Consider the following 14,925-nt stretch of genomic DNA (forward strand, 5'->3'; position numbering starts at 1 on the left):
GATAATGCACCATGTCACAAAGCTCGAATCATTTCAAATTGGTTTCTTGAACATGACAATGAGTTCACTGTACTACAATGACAGTCACCAGATCTCAACCCAATAGAGCATCTTTGGGATGTGGTGGAACGGGAGCTTCGTGCCCTGGATGTGCATCCCACAAATCTCCATCAACTGCAAGATGCTATCCTATCAATATGGCCCAACATTTCTAAAGAATGCTTTCAGCACCTTGTTGAATCAATGCCACGTAGAATTAAGGCAGTTCTGAAGGCGAAAGGGGGTCAAACACCGTATTAGTATGGTGTTCCTAATAATCCTTTAGGTGAGTGTATTTAGCTCAATAAGAATCGTTTCACTGACATGTTGTTCACTGACATTAGATTAATACTGTACATTTAGCTCAATGATGACTTGTTTTATTATTATCTAAATAGAGATTTTTTTAAAGATCCATCTCCTTTATCCACCACCTTTCTTTGATTTAAACGAATATCCTTCTTATTTATTTATTTTCAAAAGGGAGACTTTTTACATATGCTTCCATTTCAAAAATGTTTCAATATTCAACTAAAATAAAGCATTTGTTCAACCAAAACAATTGTTTTCATTCCTCTAAAGGTCATTGTAACTGATGGTGATGTTGATATTATTATTATTATTATTATGACATACCATACACTGTGATGCCAGGAAACTATACTTCCTGAGATACCCTGAAAATCTCACACTGTTGCAGTCTTACAAATAAATTGTTGGTACCCTTCCACAAAAACAAAAAACACAACTATCTCTGAAATAACTTGAAACTGACGAAAGTTTAATGGCATTCCTTATTTATTTCATATTTAACACAAATCAGACCTTGCTTTTGATTATTGATTCAGTTGAATATTTTATATAATTAAACAAATGAAAATGTCACAAAAAGGATGATACCCTTAAATTAATATTTTGCAGCAATGACTGTCAACAAGCGATCTCTGTACTTCACAATGAGATGTCTGCATTTGCCAACAGGTACTTTGGCCCACTCTTCCTGAGCACACTGCTCAAGCTGTCTCAGGTGTGAAGGGTGGAATTTTCTGCAATTTTCAAATCTTTCCATAGAAGTTCAATCTGGGTTCATGGAGGGCCATTTAAGAATAGTCCAATATTTTTTCTCAGTCATTCCTGAGTGCTTTTAGCTGTATGTTTTGGGTCAAGTTATCCTGTTGGATGACCCAATCCTGCATAGAGTGCACTATACAGGGCATCGGATGTTCAGGATGGGTTTTACATCTACTAACAACTGCTCGCACTGTCAAGGGGATACACCTGACAATTACATCCATGCTCTTTGGTTCTGATCAGATGTCCTGGCGCAGGATTTGTGAGGATTTGTCAAAGTGTCTGAAATGTACTATTCCAGCCTCTCCTTCAGTCTGCTTGTTGGGCAACCTAGATGGTGTCACTACAGAGATTAACACTATCCACATGACTTTCACTGCTTTATGCATTGCTAAGAAGACTGTCCTCATTAACTGGAAAAATAAAAATAATCTTAATATCAACCAATATAGAGACAGTTTTCTGGACCATATTAGTCTTGATACAGTTTCTGCCGCCACATTAGACCAATCTCTCTGGGCTCTATCACCTAGTGGGGGTGGGGGGTCGCAGGTTTGTCCCGCTTCGGTCTTTGTTGTTGGCGTGGGGGGGGGGGGGGGCATATGGGCGTGGGGCGTCTGGGGATGGGTTTCTGGGGGGGTTCGGCGTTGGGGCTGTGGTCCTGGCCTGGATGGGGCTTTGGTGGCTCTTGGGTGGTGTCTTTCTGGCGGCTGCATGCAGCGCTGCTGGGGTAGCCTGTGCTGGCGGACGTAGGTTACCAGCCTGGTGGCCGTGCCGCTCCTGGGTGGGTCCGGGGCGGGCTTGGGGTTCTGGGGGTGCTCTGCCTCCAGGCTGGGGTTCCGGTTGGGCTGGGGGGGCTTGGGTCCTGGTGGATTGGCGCGTGCATTGGGGCCCGGCCCTGGCGCAGGGCCTTCGGCGCGTCGGTGGGGCTGGGGGCCTCTTTAGCTGGTGGGGAGATTATTACCATCTGTCCGCAGGTGGTCCTGCCTTAGGGGTATCCACTATGCGGGGGGGGGGGGGGGGATCCAATAGAGGAGGAGAATGGACTCAACCTAGGTGTCTATTGTCTTATGTAGTCTGGGAGTTGACGGAGTGGTGGGGTGGGTGTAGTTTTTCCTCTGTGGTGGGGTCCGGTTGGCCGCCCCGGGCTCTATGGTGCCCGGGGGTGCCGCTGCTCTGGGCCCCGGTCTGGATAGGCCTTGGCCCCCCGCCCTGGGTGGATTTTGGGGAACGGGGGTGCTTATGGGGGTCAACGGGGGAGCTGGCTCCTTTCCTTTCCTCCCCATCCCTAAATGCTTCCCTCCTCCCACTCTATCACACCACCACACATGTAGGGCTTTGAGGTGCAGGTGCGTCGCTGGGATGCAGGGGAGGTATTCCTCCTCTGTCCCCTCGTGACCACCTGTGTCTCAATCATACATCACAACTTAGACACTCTCATTACTTACTCTCTCATGACACATACATTTAGGGCCTTGGGGGTGGGCACACAAAATGGCATCCGGAGGGCAGTCTGTTTACTCAGCCTTACCTCTGGTGCCAGTGCCCACTTCTCAATTTTAAGTCGCAAATAGACATTGAGGGTTCTGGGGAGGGGCCGAGCTGACACCAGCTGTTGATTGGCAGAGGGTGGTTAGCGCCATGCCCTTCCCCTGTTTTAAAGCACTTTAGAACAACACACACCAACACCACATGGACATGGAAGCAGATTATCTGTTTTTTTCTTTTTTCTTTCTCCTCTCCCTCTCTCTCTATCCCCCGTCTTCTCCTTTTTTCCCCCCTCTCGCTCCCTCTCCTCTTGAGGAAGTAAGTAAATAAGTAAATAGAAAGAAAGCAGTGCTCCGCAGAGGGGTGGTGGTGGAGGGAATTTATAAAAAAAAAAAAGAAAGGTTAAACACTTAATTTGAAATATGACTATAATGCAAGGATAAATAGTCTCTTTAGGGGTCCCAATAAATCTGTCCATACTATTTTAGCATATCTATGTAAAATAAACAACAAATCATTTCTTTTCACAATGTTATTGGTTTACTGTATCACATACTAAAGGCATGCAGGTATACATTAGACAATTTTAATTGAATCTCTTTTCAGGAGAAATGAAGCATTGTTTCAATGAGCTGTAAGGGTACCAACAAATTCGTAGACATCTGTATATTCCCTATCTTTCTTGGTCCAGGTTCAGCCCAACTGGCAGTGTGGTGCTGACATTTGAGCGGCAGAGAGCCAAAAGTGAATCTTCAGTAAGAGCAGATGAGCAGAGGCAGCCCACTTCACAGGTATGTGCCGAGCCTATAAACCTCAGACAGCTGAATGTTTAATCCACTTGTGTGAAGGTGTCTTCTGAAGTTGTTAGTACCTTTTAATTATTCTTGGGTGTATTCACATTTGGCCTGGTTGCCTCGTACCGTGCCTGAGTACGATTGCAATTTTTAGTTATTTGTGACAATCAAGTACAGTGGCAATCAAAATTAGAGAACAAGAGACATTTTGTAATATACAAAGTCACAGCTTATCCGAATTCAAAGTTCTATCATGAATAGAAGAATGTACATCCATTCAACACAATGTATACAAAATATGTACAAAATTGCGTTATGAAAAATTATGACCCATACAGATTGGGTAGCAACAAACATTTCACAAACATGGCAGAAAAGGATCACTATGGTGATCAGTCAAATATTTGGTAAAATGTGCAGCAGAAATAGAAATTGCTGTGTTGCATAATTGATAAATCTATGAGTGTCATCGTGCCTAGAAAGACTCCAAATAAACCTCAAAATAAGGACATTATTCATTAATTCCATTCTGATGTGTGATAGTGCTTGGATCAGGATCATTAATGCAAAGTGAGCGCAGACCAGCTTGGGGGGGGGGGCGGATGGCAATCATGCTTGGGCATGGTATGAGGCAACCAGGCCAAGTGTGAGCATGCCCTAGGTACGTACCATGCCTGAGTCCGACTAACCGTGCTCTGGCCCACTTTATCAAGTGGGCCAGGGCACAGTTAACCGTACCATGCCAGAGCAGTCACACTAGTCAAATGAATTGGACTTTGGGGGTCAAAGGCACTCAGCCATGGTGTGGATTGGCTAGTGTGAGTACACCCTTAATGTGGCCTTGCCAGCAGGTTTGAATAGTTAAGTGTTTACGAGCTGGCCTGTGTTTGCCAGGGGGAGGAGCAGGCCATGTTTGACATGGGAGGCTACGAGGAGTATTTGCGGGAACAAGTAGGAGATCGCTGGTTCCGATACAATCCACGCCTCACTTGTATCTATTGCTGCAAGTCATTCAATCAGAAGGGTAGCTTGGACAGGCACATGAGGCTGCATATGGGCATCACTCCGTTCGCCTGCCGCATCTGTGGCAAGAAGTACACGCGCAAGGACCAGCTGGAGTACCATATCCGCAAGCACACAGGCAACAAGCCTTTCCACTGCCACGTCTGTGGGAAGAGCTTCCCCTTCCAGGCCATCCTAAACCAGCATTTTCGAAAAAACCATCCTGGTTGCGCCCCCCAGGAGGTCTCCCACAGCACTTCCCCTGAAACCACTACCGTCACCTCACGGGGTGGGCCAAATGAAGATGAGTCACCCATTCAGGAGGAAGCCAGGGGGACCAGCGTTACTGAGGGCAGCTCCTTTGGTGAGGCCGTTCAACCTTCGGTGTCCACCACTGGTCCAGACTGATGGGGAAAGTCAGCAAGGAACAGTTCCCACAACAGTGCGGTTCTGTTTGTGGTCACACTACAAATAGCAGCTCTCCTGTCAAGGACGTCTGATGTTTGGGGGGAGGGGGGGAGGGCAGATTAGAAGATCAACAGAGAAGTTAGCTTGATGTGTTTAAAGGAATACTTTGGTTTCCATGAATTAAGGAAACAGGCCCTTTTTGAAAGGAGAGAATTTTCAAGATGTAGACTTTGGCATGTGACATATTTTTTATACTTGGTCATCAAGATCTTATCAAAAAAGAACTTTAACAGAAACCATTTTTTACAGTACCTATATTTATACATTTATATTTCAAAACCACATCTACCTTCAATGCAAACAAAACCATACTCTGATAAAGCTATCAACTGAAGAAGCACTTCTGTAACCTCAAACTTTTTTGAAAATAATATTTGTTTGCCTTCCTCTGTCTTGTACTTAAGTTATCAATTTTAGTCCTGAATTTTATTGTCTCATTGGGATCGATAATGTAGCAAAATAAGGTAGTGGTGTGTCTAGCTTAAGAGCTACGCATTTTTGAAACATTGCCTGAACCTCCAGTGCCATGTAAAATGAGAAAAAGCAAAATTTTACAGACAAAAATTGAGTTTTTCCCACAGTTTATGCCTCTAGACAATCGTTGTGTTCAATAGCACAGGGTAAAAAGAAAAAAAAAAACAACTACTTTTTTGATTGTGAAGCAGATCATTTATCATTGCCACATGAGACAAGCTTTTGTGTGTTCTGAGTACGTTATATTTTAATATGTAATTTAGGTCATTTTTATGCTTACGTTTAGACCTGCAGTATGCACTGTTCAGGATAAGAGGGGCTGAAAGACTAATATGAACTAATATGTGCAGAACTACATTGTTGCAGGTTGCATGCCGAGAAAAATCTAATTGATACAACTTTTTTGCATTTAAGTGATACATACAAATAATGGCATTTCAAGATTTTAGTAGGTGATCTTGATCTATATTTATGTTGCTATATGAACTCATTTGTGGTTCTAATATGGTGAAACTAGCTGCTGTTTTGTTGTTCAATTTTTGATACTATAAAACAAAAAAAATTAATTTCAGCTGCAGATAAGCTAATGGACAGTAAAATCTCTGGGATCAGTTACCTCTCACACAGATATACACAAATGCAATAACGGCTAACAGCTGGTTGGTGCATGCACTTTGCAGAATTGTGAAACTTAGATTAATTTTTTTTTCTAAATGCCATCTTTTTTTTGGGTGTTAGTGTGATTGCTTTAAAAGACCAACCATTATTTCCTCAACCATATTGTTGTCTTTGTGCAGTTGACTTCTAGGTAACTGAGCTGAAGACTAGACATTTCTGAAAGAATGTCATTTTGAGAGGCATCCAGAGGAGGAGGAAAAATAAGGAACCAAAATGGAAAAAATAATGGTTATAGTGATGAACTATAGATGAGCTTATTGTAGTTTGGGAGTAGTGAGTGGGAAGTGCAGAGTTTTATGTTCTCTGTCTGTGATTGTTTGGATTATGTCATAAGGAATTCACCTCTGGTCATTCCACAGTGAGAAGGAGTATCAATGATTTTCCTCAACTCCTAAGCCAAAATAAAATATTTGTCTAGAAGAAAGCTACCGATTATAATAGAATTCCTGCACATTTATTGTAAATGTTAAAAGAAATGTTTATTTGTACAAGAAAGACTAAAAAATATGTAGCAGAGTAGCTGGACAGATCTGGTACCTTGTGTTTTTTTGTGCCTGTGAATTATGTTTTTCCACATGGTCAAGAGTGCCAATTTACAGCTGCCAGTTCGTCTATAAACTTTTCTATTTTGTTATCTTGTACTTTTAAAGATACTACAGACTTCACATGATGAAAGGTCCTGAACAGGAGTAGACATACATTCACTAACAATATTGTATATCAGTGCAAATATCAGGTATTTTAAAATTATTTTTCTATTTTATATTTTTCAGTTATATAATAGACTAGGCTTTGGAAATGGCATTCTGTAGGGACAGAATCTTGCTGCATGTGCTAAATAGTTGTAAAGATAAGGTTACACTTTAAACTATTTTCAGGAATGTGAATATATAGTCTTGTAATATATTGATGCAGTAATAGATATAATGGTAAGTTGTAAAAGGTCTCCACATAATCATGTGGTAATATTCCAAATCAACGTCACTTTAATCCCTGAAAGATTTTAGTATAGCATTATATATATATATATATGTGTGTGTGTGTGTGTGTGTGTGTGTGTGTGTGTGTGTATACACACACACACAGACATACATATATACATACAGTGGAGGAAATAATTATTTGACCCCTCGCTGATTTTGTAAGTTTGTCCAATGACAAAGAAATGAAAAGTCTCAGAACAGTATCATTTCAATGGTAGGTTTATTTTAACAGTGACAGCACATCAAAAGGAAAATTGAAAAAATAACTTTAAATAAAAGATAGAAACTGATTTGCATTTCATTGAGTGAAATAAGTATTTGAACCCTCTAACAAAAAAGACTTAATACTTAGTGGCAAAACCCTTGTTTGCAAGCACAGAGGTCAAACGTTTCTTGTAATTGATGACCAAATTTGCGCACATTTTAGGAGGAATTTTGCTCCACTCCTCTTTGCAGATTATCTCTAAATCACTAAGGTTTCGAGGCTGTCTCTGTGCAACTTTGAGCTTCAGCTCCCTCCATAGGTTTTCTATTGGATTAAGGTCCGGAGACTGACTACTGTAGGCCACTCCATGACCTTAATGTGCTTCTTCTTGAGCCACTCCTTTGTTGCCTTTGCTGTATGTTTTGGGTCATTGTCGTGCTGGAACACCCATCCACGACCCATTTTCAGTTTCCTGGCAGAGGGAAGGAGGTTGTCGCTCAGGATTTTACGATACATGGCTCCGTCCATTTTCCCGTTGATGCGGTGAAGTTGTCCTGTGCCCTTAGCAGAAAAACACCCCCAAAGCAAAATGTTTCCACCTCTATGCTTGACGGTGGGGATGGTGTTTTGGGGGTCATAGGCAGCATTTTTCTTCCTCCAAACACGGCGAGTTGAGTTAATGCCAAAGAGCTCAATTTTGGTCTCATCTGACCACAGCACCTTCTCCCAGTCACACTCTGAATCATTCAGGTGTTCATTGGCAAACTTCAGACGGGCCTGCACATGTGCCTTCTTGAGCAGGGGGATCTTGTGAGCACTGCAGGATTTTAATCCATTGCGGCGTAATGTGTTTCCAATGGTTTTCTTGGTGACTGTGGTCCCAGCTACTTTGAGGTCATTAACTAACTCCTCCCGTGTAGTTCTAGGATGATTTCTCACCTTTCTCAGAATCATTGACACCCCATGAGGTGAGATCTTGCGTGGAGCCCCAGACCGAGGTCGATTGATGGTCATTTTGTGCTCCTTCCATTTTTGAACAATTGCACCAACAGTTGTCACCTTCTCTCCCAGCTTCTTGCTAATGGTTTTGTAGTCCATTCCAGCCTTATGCAGGTCTACAATTTTGTCTCTGACATCCTTGGACAGCTCTTTGGTCTTTCCCATGTTGGAGAGTTTGGAGTCTGCTTGATTGATTTATTCTGAGAAGAGGTGACTAGTTAAGACAGGTGTCTTTAATGAGGGTGACTAATTGAGTAGGAGTGTCTAACCACTCTGTGGGAGCCAGAACTCTTAATGGTTGGTAGGGGTTCAAATACTTATTTCACTCAATGAAATGCAAATCACTTTCTATCTTTTATTTAGAGTTATTTTTTCAATCTTCCTTTTGATGTGCTGTCACTGTTAAAATAAATCTACCATTGAAATGATACCATTCTGAGACTTTTCATTTCTTTGTCATTGGACAAACTTACAAAATCAGCGAGGGGTCAAATAATTATTTCCTCCACTGTATATATATAGTATGTGATGCATACTTGATAGATTCATCAAGTATGCAACACAGCAACATATTATATGGACATCCACCGGCAAATTAATAATGGTTAATGGTCTCTTCTACAAGAAGCCTATCACTTGTGACAGGGAGCATTCTAGCAGTAACACGTTCACTTTGACAGCTGCACTTGTTAAATGTCTTAAACAATCTAAAGGTGCAGTGACTAATAATAGTTTTTGATAAGTGTATTTACAGAATACTCTTTATTTATAGATATATATATATATATATATATAAGTGCTGTCAAACGATTAAATTTTTAAATCAGATTAATCACAGGGTTGTTGTGGATTAATTTCGATTAATCACGATTAAATATCATTCATTTTTAATCTATATTAATCACATTTCATTTTGCATGAGCAAACAGATTCAGGAAAAAAGGGAATATATATGCACTTAACATGTTTATTGAACATCTTGAACACGAGTCGGATGCATTACATCTGCCACAGAAGTGCAATACCATGGACCCATATCAAAAAGCAAGATTTTTTGCTTATCCGGACAACTTGTCGTATTTAAGGTACCTCAGTTTAAATGGTCTTTATCTTAGTTCACTTACAATTAGCCCGAACTACTGTAAATCTGACAAATAATCCGACTAATCATGAAATCCAATTCTAGCCCGGTTAATTGCCATTGTTAGCAATATCACTTGATAACACATTACGCGCGGTGCTTTACGTATAAAACTCCGTAGCAACACGTCCATAGATAAGTTGGATGGTATAGTGTGTGCAACTGATTTAATGAGCCACAAATGAGAAGTAGTGCTTAAACAGTATAAAACTATAACTTTCCCTTCTGTTGATAAAAGGCGCAGCCATCTCGGATTCTGAACTCGGGATCCTCTGAACTGCTCCGAGATATTTCTCGGATCTCCGAGAAACGGGAGTGTGCATGTCGTCACTTCCGACTTCAAAACTCAGAATCCGACTCATAATGTTCCCAGGGCAAATGGAACGCACCAAAACTGCCCGAAATGGGTTGACAGAGACATTTCAGGGATTTTGAGTCATTCTGCGCTGCAGATGGGTTAATTGCGTTAAAATTTTTAATCAGATTAATCATGCTGATGGATTAATCCACGTTAACCCGTTAATTTTGACAGCCCTAATATATATATATATATATATATATATATATATATATACACGCACACACACATATACAGGGATTGACATAACTGGTACGCAAGTACACATTCACCTTTAAAAGTGATAAATGCGGCAATCAATTGTTGTAACAGCGCAAATACGTACGTATTTTATGTGCATTTCCATCGATATGACAAGAAATTACCGTGAATTTGAACCTTTATGTGCCAATTTGTACTTCATTTGCGGTATAGAAGTTAAAATGCACGATAATATCTTGTCATATCGGCGCAAATGCACATACACATACATACATATATATATATATATACACACACACACGGGCCATTTTTATTAGACACTGCCTTAGTTCTCCAACTGACTGATTTATAATCCTAGACAGGTTGTACATTGCGTGACTTTACCTACATGTACATATAAGGCAATTAGATGGTAAAGGTAATCACTGAAAATATTCAATTCTAGTTTGTTGGAGTTTAGGCTTTGGACAATGAAAATGTCTTGTCTGATTCTCATTTTATCTCACAGTATTCCTTGTGCCAATTATTACAAAAGAGCTTATTTCTAGTCTTTTTTAGATTTTAATATTTAAATAGTTAATGAAATGTATAACGTGCATATACATTAATGGGCTGATATTTCAAAACAAACTTTATGCAACAATGCCTTCAGGCTTCTCTATCTCTGTAATGGTGCATAAGCACTTGCAATATCTTCTAGCAATCCATAATGTGCATTTATGTGTATTTCTGTGAATCGGCAAGGATTTTTTTCCTTTCAACAAAAACTCTGGAGTGATTTTTTTTTTTACCAAATGTCCTGAATCAGGTGCGTATATGAGTATTGCCATGAATGGGTTAAATCAAGTCACGTAACTCCAGTGTGAAACATAGCTTGTAATGAACATTAATTCTCTCATGGGTTTGGTTGTGTGAACTCATTGCAAAGACATGAAGTGAACTTAATACTAAATTATTGTTTACTCAGAGGGAACACTGTAACAGTATCTCATGTGAAATGCATTGGCATACTTGCAAAAGCTTGTAATTTGATGGGAAAATGTTATCTTGTTCGGATTTTGCTTTAGTGTATCAAAAGAGAACACTTATTTAGATTTTCATTTTAACTCAGTCTCATGCCAAAAAGTCATATGAAACCTTATATTTTAAAACATAATTAATTTTACAAAATAATGGTTGCTTTTAGAAATTAACCCAAAATAATGGTAATTGTAAAAGGAAAAATATACTGTAACATATAAAGAATGGTTTGTTTTTACTTTAAAGATTTGTTCAGTTAATGTTTTGTTTTTTTCTCTGTGTCCTGAAAGATTTCTGTGAAAGTTTTGAAGCCTATATTTGTGTCATTGAATTGCATGGTTCAAATGTAAAAATTACTTTGCTTGTACAGCTAAAATTACACTGTAGGACAGGGTTAGAGAAAAAGAATGCATTTTTGGCCTCATGATTAGTACTTGCCAGTAGTGTTTCCTTTGAATTAAGGTTTGCAATTAATGTATTCATTACAACCACTAGATTATAATGTCCATGATAGCCAGCAGTTATAAAGTTCACAAATTTTAAATCTCATTGCATTTCTTACAAGAAACAAAGCACTTTATGTGTTACTGTGAAGGAAACCCTTTATGTTATTTTAACTTGTATGTTAATGTTCAAGGTTATGACACCATTTGAAAGTCCAGGCATTTAAAATAAATGATTAGCATTTTTGTCAGTGTCATCCTTAATTGTTTGTTGATACATGCATGAGTTATGAAGCTTTCCTTCCTCTAGATTCAGGTGGGATTGGAGAATACACTCTACAGCAAAATCAATATATTCTGTTTATGTGGTTAAAATGTTATCAAAACAGTGAATTCATGAGTCATGCATGTGGTTAAAGGGGCAGAAGAAATCAACCTTATCTAATATGCAGATTTTTCCTAATGCTTGTACCAAGCCTTTAAAACATATTTTGTTTATCATTAAAGTTGTGTAATAACCCTACTGGTGCTGAAAACAAAGTGTAAGAATACTGTGTTCCTTTAAAAAAATTAGTTCATTTTATTACTTCTTCAAACACTGAGTATAAAATAAAATACATAAAACTCAGTCTTGTAATTTTGAAATTGTCCTGTTCTTTGCTATTTATAGAACTGTGTTTGGGGAGTGTAGCCAATCAATGGTGTATTAAAGGGGGAAGCGGTGGGGCAACTACCCCCGTGTCTGAAAAAACAGTGCTCAGTTGCCCTTTAGACTGGCAAAAACGTTGCTGTTGGCAATCCTTCACATGATTATGTGTCGTCTAGGGTGCCCCCTTCATGTGAAATTGTGTGTCATATAGAGCAAAAAAATGTGATGAAGTGTCTTAATGAGGCCTTCTAGTGCAGAGAATGTGATGCAGTGCCCCATAAGGATCCCTTAAAATGGTCTAAACGGTCCATATGAGTACCCTCCCAATGGTAAAGGGTGCCATTATGAAGTGCCCTTCTAGAGGAGAAAATGTGATGCTCTGCACCATGTCCTTGCAGTGACCTAAACTGTGAAGGGGTCATTCCACGAAATCGATGCCTTTTAAATTTAAAATAATTTAAATAACTAGCTTTTAAATGGCCAGGCAGCAAAGACATTTAAAATTACAAGAAATGTGTGCCATGTCAGACTGTAATTGAATATTTTATGAAAGTTTTAATAGTTTTGTCAACCCTGTTACAGACACAGGCATTACTATGTTCTGTATTTCTAATTATAAAAATTTAATATATCGCACATACATGAACAATATTTTAGTCCTGATTGTCACTGACAATATTTTCAAATTTTTGGATTTTTTTCCCAATATTTCACTTTTTCATGAAGATGATTAAGAGCACCCTAATTTTGGATATCAATCACGTGTCAGTTAAGAAAAAACTGCTGGACACTACTATGCAGTTTTACATCTGAAGTTATCCAATATTGGTTTGCACTTGATTAGCATTGTTGTATCAGTGAAGCATATTACATTTTTTTTTTTTTAATTTTAGTTGCATATGCATTTATCATGCATGCGTTGAAGATGAGCGTTTTGGATCATATGAAATCCACAAACGATAATAGTGCAGAGTTGTTAAAATCTTATCTAGCTCTGATTTAAAGGAGCCCAAGGTTTTAGCTTGCACTATAATGACAGGAACACTATTCCATACTCCAACTATATGCTGTGTAAAGTTCTTGTATTTGCGCAGATATGAGAAGAAATTATCGTGCATTTTAACTATCGTGTATTTAAAATAACAATTTAGTTGAACGGTATCCAGACCTATTATAATCTTATACACTTGTATCATGCCCCCCCCCCTTAGTCTCCTTTGCTCCTGTTTCTAGTTTCAGTCTCATAGCATTAAAGTTTGCCTTCCTAACAGTGTATATTTTTGTTTTTGACTGGTTATTAGAGAAAACAAGAATGATTATGGCTTCTCTCCTTGCAGGGGTTTTAACAATCTGAGTAAAAAAGCAATCCTGTACTAATTCCATGATTAGCATTTTGATTTAACCCTACTGTTATGTCATCCCTGTTTACACACATTAAAACCTGTGGCCTGTACTACGAAGCGGGGTTACTGGCTTATCGGGGTAACTTGTCAGATTTAAGGTACCACAGTTTAAATGGACTTCATATTCGCTCACTTACATTTTGCCCAGACTACCTTAAATCCAACAAGTTACCCCGATTAGCCAGTAACCCCGCTTCGTAGGACAGGCCACTGTTACTGTGAAAAGGTTTACTTTGAAATGATATTATTTTTTAGATATTATGTTATGAGAAATAATTGATTAGATTTATATGTTAAGAAATGGCAACAGTATTGAAGTTGTATGCTGCCCCCCCCCCCAGGTTAACCTTTAAAAACATCAAAAATAGTACATTAGAAATGAGAGAAACTTACTTGTCTTTCAACTCTTGACATTCTGGTTCAGATACGATGCAACTTCTTGTAAATTGTCACTTCTGCCATGTGCCATTATTTTGCAAGGGTTTTATGGTGAAGGTAACAGTGTTGACATGAGATCAGGGGACACTGTTTAAATAATACATATTTACACTAAAACACTGTTTAACAATAAGATCATATTTAATATATAAATGTGAAAATTTGAACATTTCCCCTATATTTTACAAATTAAAAATCCCGCTGATGTAGAACAATCACAAGGAGAGACTTGCTATAAATTTTTCACCCCTGCCCCTCAAAAAGCCAATTACTTAAAAACTAATTTAACTATGAATTTTGAAGATGAAATACACTTCCAGGGTATAGGTTTTTCACCTGTGACCTGAATTTCACTGAGAAACTGGACTGAATACCCATTCTGCACCTATTAACAGAGCACAAAATGAATCATTTGCCAATTTGTGACTTAGTAGACTGAATTTGTTTGTTTGACACTCAGTGGACACTTCATTGAGTATAGGGTAGGACCTACTATACTTTTGCCTTGAGACCTGTTTGTAGGATAGAGAAAAAAAAAACCTTTCGGAATACCACTAGTATTGAGCTGCTTAATGAGTCTGACCATTTTCCTCTGACCTCTCTCAAGGTGTTTTCACCCACAGAATTGTAACTGGACGTTTGTTTATTGCAGGATTCTGTATATGCATTAGACTTTGTCATGTATGAAAACCCAAGGAGGGTTTCTGAAATGCTGGAACCACCATGCCTGTCACCAACAATTGCATCAGGTTCAAAAATGCTTTTGTTCTGATGCTTAGCCAAACAGTAACCCTCTTGACCCTGACTGTCTGCAATCTGCATTAAGATGCAGCCATTTCAAGGTTGTTTAAGCAAGTGCACCTAATACAGTGGACACTGGGCGTATATACAAATTCTTAGAGTTTCATGATTATAACCCGGGCTACCTCCAAGTATTTATCAGCAATTAGCAGTAAGATGTACTTTGATATAAAATATTTATAATTATTGCTTTGTAAAATTGTTACATATCAGAGCATGTGAGCGGAAAACTGTCAGTGAAATTTTATTTTATAGAGAGGCTGCAGCAGC

The 14,925-nt window shown here is 38.9% G+C and overlaps 1 protein-coding gene across 3 annotated transcripts in view; it reads left to right on the forward strand.

Moving 5' to 3' along the window:
- LOC111838949 (zinc finger and BTB domain-containing protein 37-like) overlaps positions 1-14,925 on the forward strand; it is a 38,401-nt gene that overhangs the window by 11,221 nt on the left and 12,255 nt on the right. Inside the window, exons 3-4 of one of the 3 annotated variants that reach the window (XM_023802438.2) lie at positions 3,290-3,389; positions 6,134-7,230. In XM_023802438.2, the coding sequence (XP_023658206.1) occupies positions 3,290-3,389; positions 6,134-6,148 (115 nt within the window). In that variant the 3' untranslated portion in view covers positions 6,149-7,230. Of the gene's footprint in view, positions 1-3,289; positions 3,390-4,286; positions 5,533-6,133; positions 7,231-14,925 lie in introns of those variants that run through there. The other 2 variants (XM_023802437.2, XM_072704024.1) reach the window with 2 other exon arrangements.

The sequence above is a fragment of the Paramormyrops kingsleyae genome, chromosome 21 (genome assembly GCF_048594095.1).
Source record: "Paramormyrops kingsleyae isolate MSU_618 chromosome 21, PKINGS_0.4, whole genome shotgun sequence".
Taxonomy (NCBI): domain Eukaryota; kingdom Metazoa; phylum Chordata; class Actinopteri; order Osteoglossiformes; family Mormyridae; genus Paramormyrops; species Paramormyrops kingsleyae.